The sequence below is a fragment of the Ochlerotatus camptorhynchus genome, unplaced genomic scaffold, assembly GCF_037179485.1.
Source record: "Ochlerotatus camptorhynchus isolate MF236.1 unplaced genomic scaffold, CSIRO-AGI_Acam_v1.1 ptg000229l, whole genome shotgun sequence".
NCBI lineage: Eukaryota > Metazoa > Arthropoda > Insecta > Diptera > Culicidae > Ochlerotatus > Ochlerotatus camptorhynchus.
This window is the reverse complement of record NW_027040719.1, coordinates 1,287,653-1,310,189: the sequence shown is the minus strand read 5'-3', so window position 1 is coordinate 1,310,189 and position 22,537 is coordinate 1,287,653. Positions and strand designations below refer to the sequence as shown.

Genomic DNA, 22,537 nt, shown 5'->3' with positions numbered 1-22,537 from the left:
TGTACTGGTAAAATTCAGACGCCCGATCGTCCGATCCATACCCGGCTTTGGTGCTTATCGTCGGCCAGCAACGAAAGCAAGATGCACTTTAGTTCGACCAAGTCCGCTGCACGTTGGAACCCCGCATTTAGGAGGAAACCTTCATTATCCGACGAAGACGACTATCTGTTCCGAGACTGAGTTAGATTTTTTCCAAACATCATCATAAAAATGTTTATTTTCTGCATGCGTCATAAAAGCACTTAATTTCAAAATAATTTGTAATTGAGATGAAAACTTATACTAATTGCGAAGAAATACCCGTGTTTTGAAGCAACATTTTTCCAACGTCAATATAAAAGGATTATGTTTTCAGTTTGACTGTTCTACAATTCGATTTGAAAGTTTTAACTTTTAAAATTAATAATATGTTAAACTTTTGATTTGACAGTTGGCTGACTTTCGTTTTGAAAGTTAAGTACTTTCTACCAAAAAGAACCAATGCAAACTTTTATTTCTACCAACGGTTTTTTTTTTAAATATAATATCAATGATAATTTTTTTGTGTGCAGTCTTGGATTACAAATTGATAATTTTCAATCAAGGAAAAGATTTGATTTTACAGAATCTTCGAATATTGATTAAAGTTCAATATTTAAAAAGACATTTCTTGAATAATTCAAATTGATGAAGTAATGAAATTGGGCTGTTAGCGGAAAGCTTAAAAGGGTTATCTTCCATTTAATTCCACTTAAATAGAGTTGGTTGGAAATGCTAACATGAAGCTTTCGTGTGATAATTTATTAGCTAGAGAATGATCTTTTGCCTGTAGACATGAAGACATACTTCAAGTCTCCGCGTACATCGTAAGGGTTAGGCAAAAGATGTGCGTCTGACTTTAAAAACTGTCGCATTAATGGCCCTTCGCTCATTTTCAAACTTCTATTCAATTTTCATACTGCCGTACTCTAACGGAACTATCCACATACCCTCTTCTAAAGATCATTCTCTAGCTAATAAATTATCACACTAAAGCTTCATGTTAGCATTTCCAACCAACTCTGAAAATCGCTAACTTCGCGTATGAAGAAACATAAAAACACTTTGAATGCCACTTAAATAATTTTGGTATCCATAACAGATACGTAATTTAAATACAATGTGCAGTCTTCATCAGTGTCATTCCCACTAAAGAGTTATCAAAAATGGGGATGAGTACTTAAGGGAACAGGTTATTGATAAGTCTTTAGTGGTAATGACACTGATGAAGACTGCACATTGTAGTCAAAACATGTATCTGTCATGGATACCAAAATTATTTAAGTGGAATTAAATGGAAGATAACCCTTTTTTTGCTGTTTTAATTCAAATTGAGGTGTAAATATATGTATGTCCCTTCTCAGACAGAGAGGAACATTTTCAAAGTTTCAGAGTGTTGACAATTGTTCCAAAGAATACTTTAAGTTTTGTCTTTCTCTTTTCAAAATTCACCAAATGACCCATTCGGCCTTATGGCTTCCGACCTAATGACTCATTCGACCTAATGATCCATTCGGTTTAATAACCGTGCACTCGTTTTACAGTTGTACTAAAATCTGACAAATTTTCCTATAGGAGCTAAAAGAAAGGTAAAACTCACCGGAAAGCATCCTCCAGCAGCGTATCGAGCCGACTGGTGTCCTGCATGATGCTGTGTGCATTTTTCCGATAGAGCGATAGATTGTTCACAAAACTCCTGGCCGCGTCCAGGTGAGCAAATAGTACCGAGAAGCCGAAATCCTGAGTAGTGGTTTCCCACGGCGTTACGCAACTCGTCACCAGCGTGGAACTCTGCGTCTGCGATGGGTCTACTGGGAAGGTGGTAGTAAAACGAGCATTTAATTTGAATGATGATTTTGAATAGCTCTCCCTAAAGGGATAAATACCTAGGACATCGTTGATTGTGCGATCCTTAACCAGTATGTATGGCAGTATGTGGGGTATCGTCGTGTTCGGTGCCTGCGGATTCGAGCAGTCGTTCATGCTGTTTAGCGTAGGTCGTAGTTTAGCTTCGAAATTAAATGCACTGTCGGTGTACTTTTGGCGCAATGTGTGCCATGTGGTTTCCAGCTTTTGGATCTGTCAAGTGGAGAATTTGTGAAATGGTTGCTAAGAACAAATGATCAAAAGAGGTGGTGGTACCTGTGGCATCGATAGTCCGAGCATGATGGCACAGAATCCAAACAGATTTCCGAGGGCAGTTTTGGTTTCCACCGCGATCTGGATCCACTTGTTCAAGGTTTCGGCCCGTTCTAGATCGTCCTGGCAGGTTAAAATTGTAACGGCTACCAGCAGTTTCATACATTCGGTACGTTCGATAAGATCCAAGCGGAACTGGCGGCCATTTTCTAAGGTGATCAACTCCAAACCGGTACAATTCAGAAGGTTGTCTTTTTTCTCTTCGTCTTTTTCTGGAAAATGAAAGAAACGATTTATTACGAAATTCCAACGAAATTCTCTATTACGAACCTAATATTAAGCTAATATCCACCCGTGTCAAGTGCGCCGCAATCACCCTGGAGCTCGTTTCGCTCAACATCATCCGGAACGTATTGAGCGTGCCGCTATCCAACGGTTTGTATTCACAGAACGGAAGCAAAAGTGTGTTGAAGTTTTCGAGATCGTAACGCGAGACCTGCTCGAACGTTGGAATGTTCATCGAGAACAGGGCTTCTTCCGCTGCCAGTGGATCGAAGTCGACATACGATCTTAGCGTGATCGATGACATCGAGGTCGGAATGAAGCGAGGATTTTTCAGTATCACTCCACCTCGATGTTGCACGACGATCTCCTCTCCGGCAGCGGAACTCTGTGCAGAATCTCCCGAGCCATTCCCGGAGTCCGATCCACTTGGGTGGTACGATCCCATTCGATGGATCGGTCCATGTGGATCGACTTCCTTCATAGAATCGTTCCTGTGAACTCCCCGTCCTGGCTTCGGTGGTGGACTAGGAGGTTGTTGCGATTCCTCTTCATCTTCGGCGAAATGTTTCTGCTCCAGGCAAGGACTCAACGAGTGTTCACTCGGTTCTTTATTGATGCTAGACGTTCGCGAGCCAAGAATTCCGTGGGAAGACCTTAGACTGTTTGATCGTGGAAGAGATTGCGAACTGGGTCCCGATCGAGTCAATGTTTGCGATTTGACGACTCCATCGGCGCTGGAGCATTTCTCGTCCGTTGACCGTGCCAAATCGTTATTATGGATGACTCCATCTGCACTGTTACACTTCTCGGTTGAACCAGTCAACCTTGAAGGTTTCGAAAGCGTTCTGCTACTATCGGATCCATTGGATTGTATCACACCATCAGCGCTGCAGTACCGCTGTTGAGCCGTCGGAGCTCCTTGAAGGGGGGTTAGAGATTGCGAACGTTGCTTCTTCGAAGGGAGACGAGGGGGCGTTTCACGCTTTGTCCTTGGAGGCGAAGACATCGGACTTCGATATGTGTTCGTTTGCTGAGTGTATGGATTATACCTGGGAAAACAAAACCGTTTAGTATAACAACGCTAATCGTGTTGATGATGCCCTTTACCTGAACCCAGGAGACGACGGTACCGGTGAGGGTGAGTTGAGTGGGCTTGGCCCACGAATGCCACCCACACCATGGCCATACTTGGAAGCGTAGAACGACAGCGGGTAGAGCCTGTTGCAGGGGAACTGAATCCGTGCTCCCGAGGCGGCAGAGATGACTTTCCCTAGAAAAGGATCGAACAACGCACAGAGTACATGGGTTAATGAACGAACGATTATTATGAGCTCGTTAGGCCTCACCGAGGATGGTCTTACCTGAGCCTACGTAGAATGTTATCAAATCAGGAACTGTGTCATAGGCGTCGTCTTCGAACTGATATTGTACTCTCTCGTATACGGTTTCGGGCTGAATCAGCAGCTGCGGAAGAAAGAGCGGAAGCAGAAAAGGAAAACAGTTAGATACCGTGGGTGGGTGGCTGGTTGGTTGGCATATCATGATTCCAACAGCAAAACACAGGAAGAATAAGTACGGGATGTGAAAAATGATGGCTATGCTGGAAATGTGATAAATTTATGGAACTGGAGTTGAGGAAGGAGGCAGGGATTTTTTTTTCTGGTTTTGCTGGAAAGAGCAAAATTTTGGTTTTTAGATTGTTTTTAAAGGGGAAATTGATGTAATATCGGCCTAAATGCTCCTAATTTGGGACCATACATATGTAAATTCAGCAATCGACTAAATTTTCAATGGCGACCAAAAATATCCATTAGTACCGTTCCAATGACGAAAATCGATGCCCAGCGCCATATTTAAATCCAAGGTGGCGGCATCCGGTATCAGAAAAAGTGGGCAATACTACCAATACCTTCAATATGGATATTTCCGGAATCTGAATGACGTATAAAACCAGTAAATCAATGTCCGACGCCATTTTGAAATCCAAGATGGCGGCTTCCAATTTCAGAAAAAATGGGAAATGCTGCCAAATACCCTTCAATATGGATATCTTCGGAATCGGGATGACGTCTAGAGACCGAAAATCGATGTCCAGCGCCATCTTGAAATCAAAGATGGCGGCTGCCAATTTCAGAAAAAGTGGGAAATACTGCCAAATACCCTACAATCTAGGTTTTTTTTTCGGAATCAGGATGACGTCTAGAGACCGAAAATCAATGTCCAGCGCCATTTTGAAATCAAAGATGGTCGCATCCGGTATCAGAAAAAGTGGAAAATACTATCAAATACCCTTCAATATGGCTATTTCCGGAATCGGAATGACGTTTAAAACCTGTAAATCGATGTCCGACGCCATTTTAAAATCCAATATGGTGGCTTACAATTTCAGAAAAAGTTGGAAATGCTGCCAAATACCCTTCAATATGGATATTTTCGGAATCGGGATGTCGTCTAGAGACCGAAAATCGATGTCCAGCGCTATCTTGAAATAAAAGATGGCGGCTGCCGATTTCAGAAAAAATGGGAAATACTGCCAAAGACCCTACAATATGTTTTTTTTTCGGAATCAGGATGACGTCTAGAGACCGTTTTTGAAAGCGAAAATTTTAACTTACTTTATTTAATGGCTTTCTCAGTCCTAAAACACTCTTTAATTTTTTTAATTTAATTTTTAAAATTATCGTTGTCCTCAAGTGGTGATCAAAATTGTGATGAAGTAGTTTTTTCAATTTAATATGATTAAATGAACAAAAATATTAAAAATCAGCCATAACAACGACTTAACTATTGACAATAACGGCAAACAATATTTTCCTTTGAAAAAGGCCACAACCCATGGCCAAAATGTCAGCCAGATTACATCGTAATCGCTGCAGTGTTTTAAGACTGAGAAAACCGTTAATCAAAGCAACATTTTAGGAGTCCGCATCGTGCTCTCTTGCCGTGCGGATCTATTTGCTTTTTGCTTAAGGAAGTGTTACTACTACCTAAAGCTACAACAAATTTAAACAGCACTTTTCAGTGCTCAACCTGTAAAAATTTTCTACCTTGTTCAACTCCTCTTATTCCTCTTCGATCCTTGTTTGGACCCTACCCGAGGTAATCTTTCTTGGATATCAATTTGGAAAATTCCTCTTCGATCCTTCAGATTCTTATAGTAATCTGCTTGGAAGTCGATTTGGATAAAAATTTACTGCCGCCATGGCGCCTAAACGCAAAAGAAAGGGGCAAACTCTTGACCCCCCTTCTGAAGAAATTAATTTGAGTAATCAATTTGATTTGCTCACGGATGATGAGAATGATCCATCATCCAAGAAAAATTCTAGTAAACTTTCCCGGCTTAATGCCAAGAAGGAAAAGATTCCCCCTATTGTGATAACCACTACCGATTTCCATGCTCTTCGCATGGAACTTTTGAATTTCGTGAAAGTTAAGTTTTCACTACAAATTGGACGTCGGGGTGAATGCCGTGTATTGGCTGAAACCTTGGACGGATTTAAATGTCTTCTCAAGTATCTTACTGAGAAGAAGCACAAATTTTTTACTTACGACACCAAAACTGAACGTGTGTTCAAGGTTGTCATGAAAGGACTGCCCAGTGGTGAATCCCTGGATCAGATCAAAGATGAACTGGCAAAATTACTTGGAGTTGTGCCACTCCAAGTAATCAAAATGAAAATGAAATCCCGTCCTGGCGATTCGCGCAACGGGATTTCTAATGATTTTTATTTAGTTCACTTCAAGTCTAGTGAACTAAACAACCTTAAGGCCTTAGAAAAAGCTAGCCTTATGCTCCATGTCCGAGTGAAGTGGGAACACTTCAGGAAGACTGGAGGAAATTTCCAAAACCTCACCCAGTGCCGTAAGTGCCAGGGATGGGGTCACGGAACTAAAAATTGCTACATGCCAGCTAAATGCATGAATTGTGGTGATTCCTCTCACGCAAAGGACGACTGTCCTGTGAAGGAAGATCCTAAGAAATTTAAATGTTCAAATTGTGGTGAAAACCACAAATCCAATTTTTGGGAATGTAAGACTCGCAAAGCGATCCTACAATCTCGTTCTAACCGACAGGTAGGAAACGCTCCACGTTTCCGACCAGGTATAAATTCCTCTGCTGTTTACAACGGTCAGCGAAGAACAAATTCTACATTCGTACCCGTAGGTACAAATATCACCCCTGCTTCAAATGTTTCATCTGTACCTACTCCCCTCGCTGCTAACAATGTTCAGCGAGTTAATGGAGCTACCTATGCTGCTATTGCAGCGGGTAGAAATCAAAATACTAACCAACGTTCTAACGGAAATTTTGACAACTTTGACTTAGGAAGCATTAATGCTCCTAAAATGGAATTTTTACAGAATTCATTAATTGACATGATTTCTGATATGCTTAAATCTAACTCCATGTTTGATGCTATTCAAACTGGAGTAAAATTTGCTAATAATATTGTCATGACTTTAAAATTCAGTAATGGATTTTAAAGCATTAAATATTGTAAATTGGAATGCTCGATCTCTTAAAGATAATGAAGACGAGCTATTTAACTTTTTGAGAGTTCATAACGTGCATATTGCCGTTATAACTGAAACGTTCCTTAAACCTGGCCATAAGGTTAAGAAGGACTCAAATTATTTAATTTATAGAAATGATCGTCTTGATGGACCCTGTGGTGGCGTTGCCATCATTATTCATAGACAAATCAAACACAAAATACTTTCTTCATTTGAAACCAAAGTTTTTGAAACTTTGGGAGTTTCTGTTGAAACAAAATTTGGACAACTTACGTTTATAGCTGCCTATTTGCCATTCCAATGCGTAGGCCAGCAAAAGAATTTTCTCAAGGGTGACCTTCAGAAACTTACCCGTCATAGGTCTAAATTCTTCATTATTGGTGATTTTAATGCAAAACGCCGCTCATGGAATAATGCTCAAAGCAATTCCAATGGTAATATTCTGTTTGATGATTGTTCTGCAGGCTATTACACTATTCAATATCCAAACAGCCCAACATGCTTTTCTTCTGCAAGAAATCCCTCAACTATTGATTTGGTCTTAACTGATTCATGTCATCTTTGTAGCCAATTGGTTACCCATGCTGACTTCGGTTCTGATCACCTTCCAGGAACTTTTGAAATATCCCAAGAAATAATTTCTAATCCCAACAGCTTTACTTTCAATTACCATAGGGCTGATTGGGAGCAATATCGAACATTTATGGAATATAACTTCGATCCAAACATTCCTTTGCAAACCAAAGATGAAATTAATTATGCTCTTGAATCTCTGACTACTTCTATAGTTGAAGCAAGAGCTGCCTCAGTACCAAAATGCGAGGTTAAATTCGATTCAATTATAATAGACGATGATCTTCAGCTCTTGATCCGTCTTAAAAATGTCCGTAGGAGACAATTTCAAAGAACACGCGATCCTGCCATGAAAGTTATCTGGCGGGATTTGCAAAAACAAATTAAAAAGCGATTCTCTGCCCTGAGGAACAAAACTTTTGAAAATAATGTTTCTAAATTAGACCCGAGTTCCAAACCCTTTTGGAAACTCACAAAAATTTTGAAAAAACCTCAAAAGCCAATTCCAGCGCTTAAAGAAGGTGGTAAAATTTTGATCACATTTGGAAAAAGCTCAGAAACTTGCTAAGCAATTCGAGAGTTCCCATAATTTCAGTTTGGGTCTTACTAGTCCTATTGAGAATCAGGTTGCTCGGGATTTTCGGAATATTTTCTCTCGGGAAAATATTTTTGATGATTCCTGGGGGACTGATTTGGACGAAGTAAGGTCTATAACTAAAAAATTTCAAAATCCAGGCTTTCAAGCTCCAGGTGATGATGGAATTTTCTATATCCTCATCAAAAAACTGACAGAGAGTACCTTGTCTTTCCTGGTAAAATTATTTAACAGATGTTTCCATTTGGCATACTTTCCTGATAAATGGAAAAATGCAAAAGTTGTTCCAATTTTGAAGCAGGATAAAAATCCAGCTGAAGCTTCTAGCTACCGTCCAATAAGTTTGCTTTCTTCAATAAGTAAACTTTTTGAAAAAATAATTTTGAATAGAATGATGCTTCACATCAATACGAACTCAATTTTTGCAGATGAGCAGTTTGGATTTCGCCATGGGCATTCAACTACTCATCAACTCTTAAGAGTTACCAATTTAATTCGTTCAAACAAATCTGAAGGCCACTCAACTGGAGTTGCTCTTCTAGACATAGAAAAAGCATTCGACAGTGTTTGGCATGAAGGTTTGATTGCTAAATTGAAAAAGTTTAATTTTCCACTTTACATTATGAAATTAGTCCAAAATTATTTAACTGACAGAACTCTGCAGGTAAATTATCAAAATTCCAAATCTAATCGACTACCTGTTAGAGCAGGAGTTCCTCAGGGTAGCATTCTTGGGCCTATATTGTATAACATTTTCACTTCGGACCTCCCTGATTTGCCTCAGGGTTGCCACAAATCTTTGTTCGCTGATGACACTGGCATTTCCGCTAAAGGAAGAAGTCTTCGTGTTATTTTCAGCAGACTGCATAAGATATTTTCTCTTCTTATTTACAAAAATGGAAGATTTCTCCCAACGCTTCCAAAACTCAACTTATAATATTTCCACATAAGCCCAGGGCTTCCTTTTTGAAACCTAGTAGTAGTCACATAGTCACTATGAACGGAGTTCCAATTTCCTGGTCAAACCAAGTGAAATATCTTGGATTAATACTTGACCATAAATTAACTTTTAAAGATCACATTGAGGGCATTCAAGCCAAATGTAACAAATATATAAAATGTTTGTATCCTCTTATAAACAGGAAATCCAAACTTTACCTGACGAATAAACTTCTAATATTTAAACAAGTTTATAGACTGGCCATGCTTTACGCTGTGCCAATATGGTCTAGTTGTTGCATTACCAGGAAAAAAGCACTTCAAAGGATTCAGAACAAAATTCTGAAGATGATTTTGAAGTTGCCTCCCTGGTACAGTACTACCGAAGTACATAGAATTTCGAATGTTGAGACTTTAGCACAAATGTCCAACAAAATAATTAATAATTTCCCGCAAAAATCGTTACAATCCTCAATTGCAACGATTAATTCCCTTTATACTTAGATAAGATTTAGTTTTAGTTATTTAGTTTTAAGCTATCAATTGTTATACTGACATGCAGGTTTAAAAAACCTGTTTAAAATACTTAATTGCCAAGACATGAACAATGTAAAAACACTTAGATATATATCATAACAATTAAGGCTGGTACGTTACTGCAGTAACTGGAGCACCTAGGTTAAAAAAATGAAATGTAATTTATTTTGAATTTGGAACAAATAAAGAGTAAAAAAAAAAAAAAAAAAAGCAACATTTTAGCTTTTGAACTATGATCAGAAAATTCCGGAAGAAAACTCCGGGGAACTTTTGAATTAGCTTCTGAACGAAGCTGAAAAAAATTTCAAGCGAAAGTCTAAAGAAGCTCTCCTGCTTGAAGTTCGAGAAAGTTCTAAGAAAAATTGGAAAAACATCCGGGAAACTTCCAAGACACGAATTGTGAAAATTTAAATAGCCAATCGGAAAAAAAATCGAATGTTACATCCAAAAGAAACCAGAAAATTTCGGAATTCGTACGTAAATTTACAGAAGTAGCCATTTCCAGGGAAAGCCAGAAGAAGCTCGGAAAAACCTACCAATAGAAGTTGAGCAAAAAAACCTTTGGCTTTTGGTCAAACTTCCAGAAGAAGACGAACGAAATTTCTGGGAGAATTAATTGAACTTCCTGGAGAATACAAAAAAACTTCCTGGAGACGCTGACAGAAATTTCCTACGGTAGATTGGAAGAAACATCTGAAGAAAGTCGGAAGCCAGAGCTCTTACGGAACAGTTGGAAGAAACAAGGACATAATTCATAAAAAATCCCTGAAAACTCCGCAATTTCCCTGAAGTTTTCGGACCATTCCTGAAATGCACTTAGAAATATTGCATAATTCCTAGAAATTTCTTAAAATTTCTTATAATGTTCCTAAAACTAGGGGCTGTTTTAGAGTTCTCTGTTCATCCTCGAAGCGCTCGAAATTCCCTGATTAAAATAAGACTACCGGAATATCTCTAATCATCTTTGAAGGTATCTGGACTTTCTTGAAGATTACGAAATCTCTTAAGTACTCTCACAATTTTCTTGAATTTATTGTAACATCAGCATTGAAGTTCTCTGATCTTCCCGATTTTTTTTAATTTTTAAAAGTTATCGACTCTGACATTTAAAAGCATAGAACTTCCCAAAAAATGTTCTCACAATGTTCTAATGTTCATGTAACTTTCCTTACGTTCACTAAATTTGCATGAGCCCCTCAGAACATTGCTGAAGTTTTCGGAAATCGCCTGAGTTTCTCGGAACTCCTTTAAAATTTCATCAATTTCATTGAAATTAATTGATCTGTCCTGATGTTCTCTGAACTTCACTAAAGTTCCTGAAAACCATAAAATTTTCCTGAAGTTCTATGGACTTGTGAAGTTTCCAAAATATTTATGATGTTTCCTTAAGTTCAGTAGAGTCTGAAATTTCCGGGTTTTCGAATTTTAAAAGAAATTAAGGAAACCTTTAATTTATCGAAACTTATACAAAAGCCTGGACTTTTCTGAAGTTTCAGCACTTCTTTAATGTTCCTGCAGCTAGTGTGGATCCGCAATAAAAATCTGATAGCATCCTTGAAGTTCCGGGAAAAGTGAAAAAAAAAAAACTGGCGGGAGAAGATGAAAGATTCATTAGAGCGAAGGCTGAAGAAGATTCCAAGGTAAGGTGGAAGAAAATTCCAGGGAATGTTGAATGAAATTTCAGGAAGGAATAACCGGAAAGAGCCATAGGCTATTTCTCGATTGATGGGTAGCCAAAAACGGTGAGGAGATGCAAACATTAGTTGAAAGAGTATCAGGCATTAGACGATTGTTTAGAAATTTGAAGGCTCAAAAAATATGAGGTATTCAAAAAGATACAAGTCTCCCACAAAAAATTTCTCCGAAATTCGAGTGCAGGCAGACAATAATAAATTTGATTATTTAAAAAAAAAATCGGTATAAATCGGTATAACATCTCAAAAATCGGTATTCTGAGGAACCTTATCTGTATATCGGTATCTAGTTTGGAAATCGGTATATATACCGATAAATCGGTATATCTGGCAACGCTGCACTGCACATTTAAATCGGCCGTTTGCGATTTTCGGACATAAGTTAGAATTAAGTGTCATGTCGGTTTGTCGGTGGTTAAACCCTCTCCGTAGGGGAGGCTCCTTCTAAAGAGCCTGAATTTATGAAGAGGCGATATCTTATCCATTTGACTGGTATTCTGCTCGATTGGAATGACTTTACCTATGACTTTGACAGACAATCGATTGTTCCAATTTTGACATGTCGTCTCTTTATAAATTCAGCGTCTTTAGCTCCTTCCATTCGCTGATATATGAACCAAAATTTTAGTCAATATTGAAACAGCTGCCTGTTGCGTTATCATAAAATGCAACCTTCACTCTCTTCTCTGCTTCAGAGACCTAATTTAAAACTAATGATGGAGCTACTTTAAAAATGTAACGTATTTTTTTGGCAATTGTTTTATCCCACAACATGCATGGCGTCTTTGTGGACTATACTGGGCTCCTTCTCCAAAATATATAACGGCTTGTTTAGGACTCCTCATTTGAATTTTCATAATTTATTACATTCCAGGAAAAATACTTGAACCAACATTGAACCATAACCGAAACATTGAAATATTTGAAACAATTAAGTTCACTATAATAGTCAAAAATGCATGACATTCATAAATTTTGTGTAGTTCTACGTCATTCTGCGGTCGTGTCTAGGACGCAACCCTTTAATTTGTTTTTTCATATACGGGAAAAGTTGGCTTCGGCAATACCTTAACCTATTATCGTCAGGGGGGTAAACAAAGTCCTAGAGCACTCAAATTTGGCCAATAGTTGCTCTGAAACACAATGTATCCACATGCCAAAATTGAGCTCTCAAGGACGTTGTTTACCCCCCTGACGATAATAGGTTAAGGTATTGCCGAAGCCAACTGTTCCCCTATCTGTGTCCCAGCCTTCTGAACATCCCGACGTGACGGATTTCGCCCGGTCCAGATTTTGTCCGGTCCAAATGGGACCGGCTTTCGTTTCGTACGACCAATCGACTAGCCAATCGAAGATTATTATTATTATTATTTAGCTTTATTAAGGAGGCTTTCAGCCTTGGGCTGGTTCGCCTCCAAGCCAATCGAAGATCTTAACAGATGCAAACAACTGGATGGTGCACCTCAAAATGTCCAACGGTTCCATACAACTTTGGACATTGAGCAGTATTCGTGCCAGAGAAAGTGAGAAGAAGTGGTTTGTTCAAACCATCCATTTGTGATCCGGGATCTCGTTGCAAAATGTAGAGTTTGCTGAACTATGTCAAGAAGAGGGAGTGATCTGCATCAGTGCATAGAAGTTACTGTCTAAGATTTGATTTTTGAAAAAATATATTTTCATTTCCAAAATTTCGTTTGTTCTTTAATTTTAAAAAGGCAAACTATTTCATTGCTAACATTCTGATATTTTTCTCCTTCCGACGCGACGTTGAGTAAATTTCTCCTAATCAAGTAGGTTGTTTTACCCATTGTATCACAGATCGAAATTATAAAAATTTGAGTATCTCGAGTTAACTCAATTTTGGCTAGCCCCACGGTAGCACCGAGTTGGGTGAAAGCCACTTAAAATTGAGTATATATTTTTAACTGTGCATATGCTATCCATAATGTCACTGCCAGACCGTGGGAGTCAGAATGTAAACACACACACATACACGATCGGCTGTCGAAAAATTTAAGGTATAGAACATAATGCGTATTATGCTTATTAACCCAAACATTTCATCTGCTGGATCTGGACTCGAAATCACCACTTTTATAGTATTTTTAAACCATCCACAACGTTTAGAAAGCCATTTTGAAATCAACGGGCAAACGACAACACGTGAAGAGCTTCATTTTTGTCGTAGGTAGGGTAGAGAACTACTTCGGCTTTATCGCCCATTTCGGGCCTATCGAGTAGAAAATGTCAAATATATCCATTATTTCGGCGTTAAAAAGTCAATTCTCGCGTAACATTTGAAAAGGGCCTATCCTCGTTGATCAATTCTCTTCATCGACTTTCTCTTTGGTTTACCACGGCAACATAATCAAATTTCTCGCTAAGCTTGCAGCACAGTTCGACAGAAGATGATGTTAGCTTCCGCCTGAAACAACACACTGAATGGGAAATTCATTTACTGTCGGGTTATTCGCGAAAGAGTATATCGCGAGAATTATGCGTTTGGTATGATTCTTCAGTTAAGAAGATACCGAACGAAGTCAATGAAAACACGTGATTTGAATGTTTGCACTCATTATTCTCAAAAACAAAAGAAGCGCTCAGAACGAATTCATTTTTATCTTCTTCCGATAGGCCGAAGTGAATTAAATGGCGATTCAATGGCGTTTTAATGCGTTTGGTCGAATTTAGAATCCGTACGCCGGATTCGGGGTCAAAAAGTAGTGCTAGGTTTTTTTTTTAAATATTTCAACAATTAGTTACTCTTTTTCAAATCTTACGGTGCGTCCGGAAAGGTGAACAAATTTGAAAGCCATCTGCAGTGAAAAATTCTATTTTGTGAATAAATCTGCTCGAGAAATAGAGGTAAAGGGCGAGTTATGCTTAGTAGGCCCAACATTAGATCTAAGCCCTACATCCATGAATTTTGATTACAGGCTACCTATGTGCTTGCTACTTGCTTCACGTTGAAACTCTCGTCGGTACCTTACTAACAGTCAAATGAACACGGAGAGGGGATGAGATGAGCATCCCGATGTTTCGAGAGGGTGAACATTTTCGGAACGGCTCTGGTCCTGGTGAGATGATGATGGCTTGAGGGGATTAAAAAGTGCGACCGAGAGACAGAGCGGTTGTTTGCGATACATCTCCATGACAATAAATTTCTACGGGCTGGAAATCGAGGAGAGGAAGGGGGGTTTTGACGGTTCGTTAAACACTTCCATGCAGTCGGTGGCCATTCTACCGCCACTGTTTGCATACTTTAAATCAGTCAATGGGGATGTTTTAAAGTCAATAGACAACTGATAACAGAACGGGACACCACCACAGAGTCAGCTCACTTTTTCATAGCACCGTACTGTGACATTCTCTCGAGAGCTGGATAAGAAAACGGAACCGTTGTTAAACTCTCCTTTCTTCCTTAATAGACTCTTACATGGCACTTACAGCGACTGATTCGTTGTAAATCTAAACTGTGTGTTTCTTTCGAGTTTGTCGACTGCTGCTAGTAGTTAGAAGAAGTGTCGAGAAAAAGCCACCACCTCTTAGCAAATAAAAAAAATAAAACAGTGTGCTCCCAGACGTGGAAAATCCCTGAAGCACCCAACCCACCCGTAACGGTGATGTAGAAGAGTTGCACGGGTGGATACCAAGAGCACAAAGTTCACATATTAAAAACTTTACACGTAGTCTAAGTGGTTTGTGATGCAGATGAAAAGTATGTTCCTCGTTGGCTCGTATTTCTCTCTAGGCCGGCGTCGTCGTCGGGAGACAGACCTTGGGAACTGTTTTGCTACTTAACCACTTGGGAGAGGATAGTTTTGTTGTTGTCTTGGAGTGAAACTTTCCTGCTCCTATATATTGTATGATGCCGTCTGGGGCTTAATATGGTTGCCTAGGAGGCGAAACTGTTTTGCGGATGCTGAAGGACCTAAATCCACTTGATTTATGAGCGTGTGCACATGGAACGAGATTTGAAAACTTCATTCCGGAAATTGCATTACCAAACGGCCTTTCTCGGGAAGGGAAAGTGTTTGTCGCTGCGGTTTTTTGGTTGCGAAAATCGTAAAAAAAAAAAACAAAATATCAAAAAAGCATCGAATGTCATAAAATTCCGTCCCCATTTCCATTGCTTCACACTTACCTTATTGATAACAAAATGTAGCGTCGGTCCCTTGGTTTTGCAGGTCAGCACGTAGTTTCCCGGCTGGGAGACGCAGTCTCGCACCAGGAAGTCCCCATCCCGTTGAACAATCTCCTCGGCTCGCTGCCGGGGAATCGGTCCGTGGTACCAGGCGTGCGATCGTAAATCTCTCGAATCCAGCGACAGTTCCCATTCGAGGGCTTTTTTCAGTGCGACTGCTTCATTGCCGCCACCGCCGTCGGGTGATTCCTGTTTGCAGTGTTTGTGATTTTTCGAGTTGGTCGTATTTTTTTCCGGTGGTGCAAAATGAAATTGAAACAGAGAAAATGGGACGTCAAATTTAGGGTGGTGCACATGAAGATGGGTGGAAATTAATCAAGGGATAGCATTATATTCGCTTCGCTTTAGAAGTAGGGGGAATTGGTGTAATACGCGAAGTTTGGAAATATGACCAATTGCCTTTTATCCTGTTCTTTTCAAGCAGCAATTGATATTAAAATTTCGGGTTGAAAATAATCTAATAATTCTGTATGAAGAACCTATGGAGCATTTCCAGGCCAAATAGCAAAACAAAATGATCCATTATTCACGTTTGAGTTAAAATTCAACCATTTTGAATCTTGCTGAGAAAATAAAATTAAAAATGGTTTTATTCATAATTTTCAACAGGGCACTACCATACACGATGTTATATAAGAGACGCGCGGAGAGACTAAAAGTAAATCTGGTTACACGGCCAACTAATTTCTTTTTCTGCAGGATTTGGCAACCCGCAATTTTGTGTTAACTTCAAGTGACTTTTAATTTGAGCGACTGCCGTCTGCTTAATCATTACGGTAAAATTAATACTTTTAAACCGTATCGGTCATGGGGTAGGTCACTCCGCACAGCAATTATGGGTCACCATTTTTGTCAGTGTGCCTCAAATGTTCTGCAGGTGTGCCGATTGTGCCAGTCATAGAGCAAGCTGCGATTGTTTGTAAAATACCCATCCCGGCAACCCGATATTTATGACACCTTGAATGTTTTGGTTTGAAATCGCAAGGATAAATCGGATTGAGGATGACGCGAGAAGTTGCGGGTTTGCGAAATTTTGGTGTTTTGTGTTCATAGGGTAATAAAAGTCCTGTGTTTTAGTGCTTTATAATACCCTCAAAGGCAGACCAGAAACTTAGCTTTTCGTGATGTGAAAAGCATCGGTCTATCAGCGACTGGAAAGAGTTGGAACCGGTGGGGAGCATTATTAGAGACCGTCTATAGAGGATGATAAATAGACTGCTTTAGTTTGTTTTGTATGAGTTGATTATTTGAATTATGGGTACTAATGGGGTACTAACTGCCTTTTTCTCTTGTACCCACTCTAGAACCTACATTTCATATTTAGATCTGTAAGTAATGTGCTGGTCTGAGTTCCTCTGTTATACTCAATTAGAGGATGTTCCTGAAAATACAGTCAAACAACACGTAATGAAAGTTGTCCAGCAGTGCTCCCATTTTATTTACAACAAACCAATGCCTACGAGATTGTGACGTAGGTATGCAGAAGGAATGTCGAAGGTGTGCCGATGGATGTACCCAAGCTGTGCCGAATCTAATTTCGGCACAATGTACTGAGTGACTTACCCCTTGGTATCGGTAGTATTGCTATTCAGTGGAAGTATTTGAAGACTCAATTTTAGACAACTCTAAGTAAAACCAAATATACCACATTGGAGGGTATATTCTACAGAACGTTGCACAAAATTATTCAATCTGCAATTGTTGCTTCCTATCATGTTTGAGTGAAATCTCTCACAAATTCTACTATCTTGAAAAATTAAAGCGATCTTTGTAACAGAGCCTATGTACACACTTAGTTTTTTCTACCGAGCTCGGCTGTGCAAATCTCGGCAAAAAAAGTTTCACTGAGATCTCAGCAAACATTTCATTTGTTTGGTGAGATTCAGCTAAGCATTATCCGAGACTCAGCAATCAAACGTCACTATTGCTGAGATCTCAGTGAAACTTTTTTTGCCGAGATTTGCACAGCCGAGCTCGGTAGAAAAAACTAAGTGTGTAGATGTATTTCGTTGTGCTGGAGCAAATATTTGGTGAGAATTTACCGAGAATACAACTTTTTTTTTAAACTTTATTAGAGAGATTTTTAGCCGTTGGCTAGTTCATCTCTATATGGAGAATACAGCTGATGAATAACAATAACATTATCTATCCAATTTTACTTTTCATACGCAAACTTAATTATTATTATTAAAATCTCAACAGTTAACCAGCGTTTGGCTGAAAATCTCCTTAATAAAGACAACCAACCTCAACAATTAAATTCAACACCAACCTCAATACTTCCCACGCTTTTCTTCGTGAAGCGCTCGTGTTTATTGCTCGATTGGAACCGCGTTTGGAACTTTTGGCTTCAGTCTTCGCGCGTCTCTTATTTAACATCGTCTCTGGGCACTACATTTTCGAAACTCGAAAATGAACTCAACCTTTGTTTTCTTTCATACATCGTGATTAACGCTAAGGGAACTTTCATAAATGACGTAGAATTTGAGGGGGAGGGGTTGTAACCGGTTATGTATTAAGTATATGTCTGTATATTGTTTAGTAAAAATTCAAAAAAAAAAATCGTGTTCAGTTTTGATATAAAAAAAAACTTATGAAAAATGCCAACTTTTTAAATATTGAAAACCATGGACCCTTAAAAATTAACAAAAATCGTAGAATAATAAATTTTGGTTAATATGTGAATAATTGCCCATAGCAAAAAATTATGCAAATCGGAGAGTGCAGTTTCGAACCCCTTTGGATTGTGTTTAAAGTTTGCTCTCTGTTTTGTACCTACGTGCGTTCGCTTTCATAGTTTTCGGTTGTATTTGCCTGATTAGCGCTGGCACTCTGCTTCCCGGACGGTTATACGTGTGTGATTGGTGGTTTTCCCACTTTCCGGGAAGTTTTAGAATCGAGAAAGAAAACGTGATTCATCATGTTTGCAAGCATCAGAAGAGATTGTGGCATCGCGAGTAATGATTTTTAATTTCAGTTTATTTACGCACTGTAAGGTGCGATAAACGGTATTCCGCTCATTGGATCTGTGACTCAGTTTTCCGTTGCTTTTGATTCCATCGGAAGTTAAGTATTGTCTCCTGCGGCAACGGAAAAGTCGGAAAATATTCTTGTTGTGCGTTCTGTGTATGATATGAAGTAAAAGTAGTATATCAGAAATAACTTGGTGTGATCCTTGAGATGATACGTCATCTGTTCAAAGAAGTATTTAGATGCCACGATAGTTCCAATATTACAAGCTTGCAACCAACTGTCCCGCGGGTTTTCCCCTCAATCATTAAAGAATAACAAAACACAACATAATTCTTTCTTTTTAATTAGCTACGGATGTGACAATGATGGTGAATTCACCATGTTATACCTTCATTTTATTTCAGCAACCTTATCTTCCACCAGACGCTCAGGACAGCAATTTCAACATTTATAAAAAATCTACATTTGCCAGCAACACTGACTGGGTGTATCCTATGGCTTACTTTTCCTACTAACATATTTCCTAAATTCCCGAGACATAGGGGAAATGGCTTTAATGTTGGCCTATGGACCTAAGGTTGGGCCCATCGCTAAAAATCAGCTATTTATCAATTTTATCTAGATGAACGCGTCATTGGGACGGTACTAATGGCTATTTTGGTCGCTATTGAAAGTTTAGTCGATTGCTGAATTTATGTATGGGCCCAAATTAGGGGCATTTATGCCGACATTACATCCATTTCCCCTATATTCGTAGAGTTCTCTGCATCTTTCTTAAGTAAATGTTGAAATAACATACGTTTCCTATCCCTACCAGTTGTAAGGACGTAGCCAGGACAATCCTTAACTGTTGGAGCGGGATATGTTTTTATCTGGAGATAGTAATTATTTCCTACTTACTATCTGTCCAGTAATTGATATCCGTCTTGCACCTACGATATTGTGCAACTTGTTCGATGCTAATGCTAATGCTAATAACAAACAATTATGCAAATCGGATATGGTCGGGTCTGATCGATTCGTCATCAGGAACTGCTCTCTTCTCACTTGTGCTATAAAAGTTCAAGCTTTGCATATGAACCTCCTTAAGCCATTTATTAGAGTCTCGGGGTAATTTTTGAGCATTGATCGTGATCCGATAATTAGGTTTTAAAATATTAAGATTTGTGGATAAAGGGTGATACGGTCAAAATTTGGTCAAGGGAAAACGCGTGTAAATCGGTGAAATCGTTTATTTAAAAAATCAAATTAAATTTCTTTTTCATGTTCAATTAGTATAAAATTCAGGAAAAATATTCAGTTAGGCTTCCGCTTTTCCAAATCCGAATTGCCGGGCCTTACGCTTGACCCCTGCCATCAGATTTTGTACAGCTACCTTGTCCACCTTCTTCGCCGCAGAAAGCCAGTTTTCCTTGAACTGCTGCTCGCCCTTAGCAGTTTTTTTTGGTCTTCTTTAGGTTCCGCTTGACAATAGCCCAGTATTTCTCAATTGGGCGGAGCTCTGGCGTGTTGGGAGGGTTCTTGTCCTTGGGAACCACCTGCACGTTGTTGGCGGCGTACCACTCCATGGCCTTTTTACCGTAATGGCAAGATGCCAAATCCGGCCAAAACAGTACGGAACAACCGTGTTTCTTCAGGAAAGGCAGCAGACGTTTATTCAAACACTCTTTCACGTAAATTTCTTGGTTGACAGTCCCGGAAGCTATGAAAATGCTGCTTTTCAAGCCACAGGTACAGATGGCTTGCCAAACCAGATATTTCTTTGCGAACTTTGACAGTTTCATGTGCTTGAAAACATCTGCTACCTTTCCCCTTCCGTTTGCCGTATAAAACTCCTGTCCCGGAAGCTGCTTGTAGTCGGCTTTGACGTAGGTTTCGTTGTCCATTACCACGCAGTCAAACTTCGTCAGCATCGTCGTGTACAGCCTCCGGGATCGCGCTTTGGCCGTCGTATTTTGTTTATCATCGCGATTTGGAGTCACTACCTTCTTGTAAGTCGATAGTCCGGCTCGTTTTTTGGCTCGATGCACGGTTGTAGACGATACACCCAGCTTATTTGCGGCATCTCGGAGAGAGAGGTTAGGGTTTCGCTTGAAACTACCGGCAACTCTCTTTGTCGTCTCAGCGGCTTCCGGTTTTCGATTTCCCCCCGATCCAGACTTCCTGGCTGTCGACAAACGTTCCCCAAACACTTTAATTACATTTGTAACGGTTGATTTGGCAACTTTTAGCAATTTTGCCAACTTTGCGTGCGAGTAGCTCGGATTTTCGCGATGCGCGAGCAAAACTTTGATACGCTGCTCTTCTTGCTTGGACGGCATTTTGACAACTGAAGAGTGAATTCCAAAATCAAAATAGGAGCAACATTCTACACACACACACCTTCAAAATGAGGGGTGTTCAGGTTTTTTAAATGCAAAATTGAAAGAAATACGTCAAGTTGATATTGACCAAATTTTGACCGTATCACCCTTTAGGATAAATTGTGCGTTGCCGAAATAGTATCATTACTTTATTATGTACATTATTTTTGAAGAAGACGTAGGGTGGAGAACGACTTCAGTCCCCCGAGACCCTATTCCAAGCATGGTGATTTTCTTTAGATTATTAATCGTGAGAATTAAAAATCTATCGGGAGGATCCGAGTGTGTATATTAGAGAACGCTTGCAAATAAATTGTGGTAGTGGAAACGGTTTTGAATACTACATATCATAAGCCAAATACTCGTGTATCGTCAAGCGGTCTGCGTAGTTTAATTGGCAATGCACCCGTGCACTGAATGGAATTTGTGAGTTCAAATCCTACCGACTGCCGTAGATTTTTTCGATAATTTTCTCATACACACGTGTTCCTCCGATCATGTGTGCTTTTCCCCGTAACGTGGGTAGATCACCTTTTCGTGGTACGTTACGGGATGTAAGATCTACCACCGATTCCTAGTCCTGACTACTTCAAACTAGGGGAACAGGATTTTTCAGTAATACAAGGAACACATCTTAGTCCTTGTTACTTTTTATGCCTTGTTGATAGTGACAAGACTCGGCTTTGTCTACCGAGGATGATCTTGAAACAAGGCAAAAAATGAGTTAGTTGTCTTCATCTATGTGATTCCTAATCTTCTATCCGTTGTTCCCTAGTTCCTGACTACTTCAAACTAGAGGAACAGGATTTTTCAGTAATCCAAGGAACACATCTTAGTCCTTGTTACTTTTTATGCCTTGTTGATAGTGACAAGACTCGGCTTTGTCTACCGAGGATGATCTTGAAACAAGGCAAAAAAATGAGTTAGTTGTCTTCATCTATGTGATTCCTAATCTTCTCTTCGTTGTTCCCTAGTTTGAAGTGGTTAAGACTAGGGTTTTGACGCTTGGTCATTATCGGTCTCATACCTTCATTTTGTTGCTAAGGAATCCAATTTTGACTGACAAAGGGGCGCGTCTTTGGAGGGTGTTTCAACACTCCGAAGGGTATAAATAGCGGGACCTTTCAATTAGACTCGGATCCTTGCGATAAATGCAAGAGTGGCAACTGTAAAAAAATCGAATACTTCATCATTTCTCAATAGTGATGGAGTAATACGACATGCACTAAACTAAGGACACGGGATATACTACAATAGATCAATTTACTGGTCGCAGTAGTGTTAGGTCCCGAACAGAGGAAAAAAAATGTGTGCTTTGCTTTCTCAGTATATTCTAAATATTTTCCAAAACAAAGAATTACATTACTTACATCCCTTCGGAAGGAAAACGAGATCAACGATTTTTACACCTCAGAAAATCCCAACGACCTTGACTGGAATTGAACCCAGATACACAGGGGGTGAGAAAGCAGTCACGATTCCCGAGCAAAGCTGGAGATCAAATTGAAATAAAATTTGCTGTTATGATGTAATTTATTTTGAATACTAAAATTGATCTCAGTTTGGTTGACTTAACACACCTAAAATGAGAGCAAAATTTTACACTGTTGAATAAAACGGAAAACTAATCCTGCTTTCAATGATATAAATTTGATTACTGATTCTGCATTCATAATATTTAACTGAATACGAGTTTAAATAT

The 22,537-nt window shown here is 39.3% G+C and overlaps 1 protein-coding gene across 5 annotated transcripts in view; it reads right to left on the bottom strand.

Moving 5' to 3' along the window:
- The window catches only part of LOC135704038 (breast cancer anti-estrogen resistance protein 3 homolog), a 185,225-nt gene that overhangs the window by 15,728 nt on the left and 146,960 nt on the right, over positions 1-22,537 (bottom strand). For 4 of the 5 annotated variants that reach the window (XM_065225450.1, XM_065225447.1, XM_065225448.1 and 1 more), the window contains 7 exons: positions 15,440-15,688; positions 3,804-3,906; positions 3,550-3,712; positions 2,488-3,491; positions 2,161-2,429; positions 1,905-2,097; positions 1,619-1,829 (listed from right to left, as the gene is read on the bottom strand). In XM_065225450.1, the coding sequence (XP_065081522.1) occupies positions 1,619-1,829; positions 1,905-2,097; positions 2,161-2,429; positions 2,488-3,491; positions 3,550-3,712; positions 3,804-3,906; positions 15,440-15,688 (2,192 nt within the window). The remainder of the gene's footprint in view (positions 1-1,618; positions 1,830-1,904; positions 2,098-2,160; positions 2,430-2,487; positions 3,492-3,549; positions 3,713-3,803; positions 3,907-15,439; positions 15,689-22,537) is intronic. The other variant, XM_065225449.1, reaches the window with a different exon arrangement.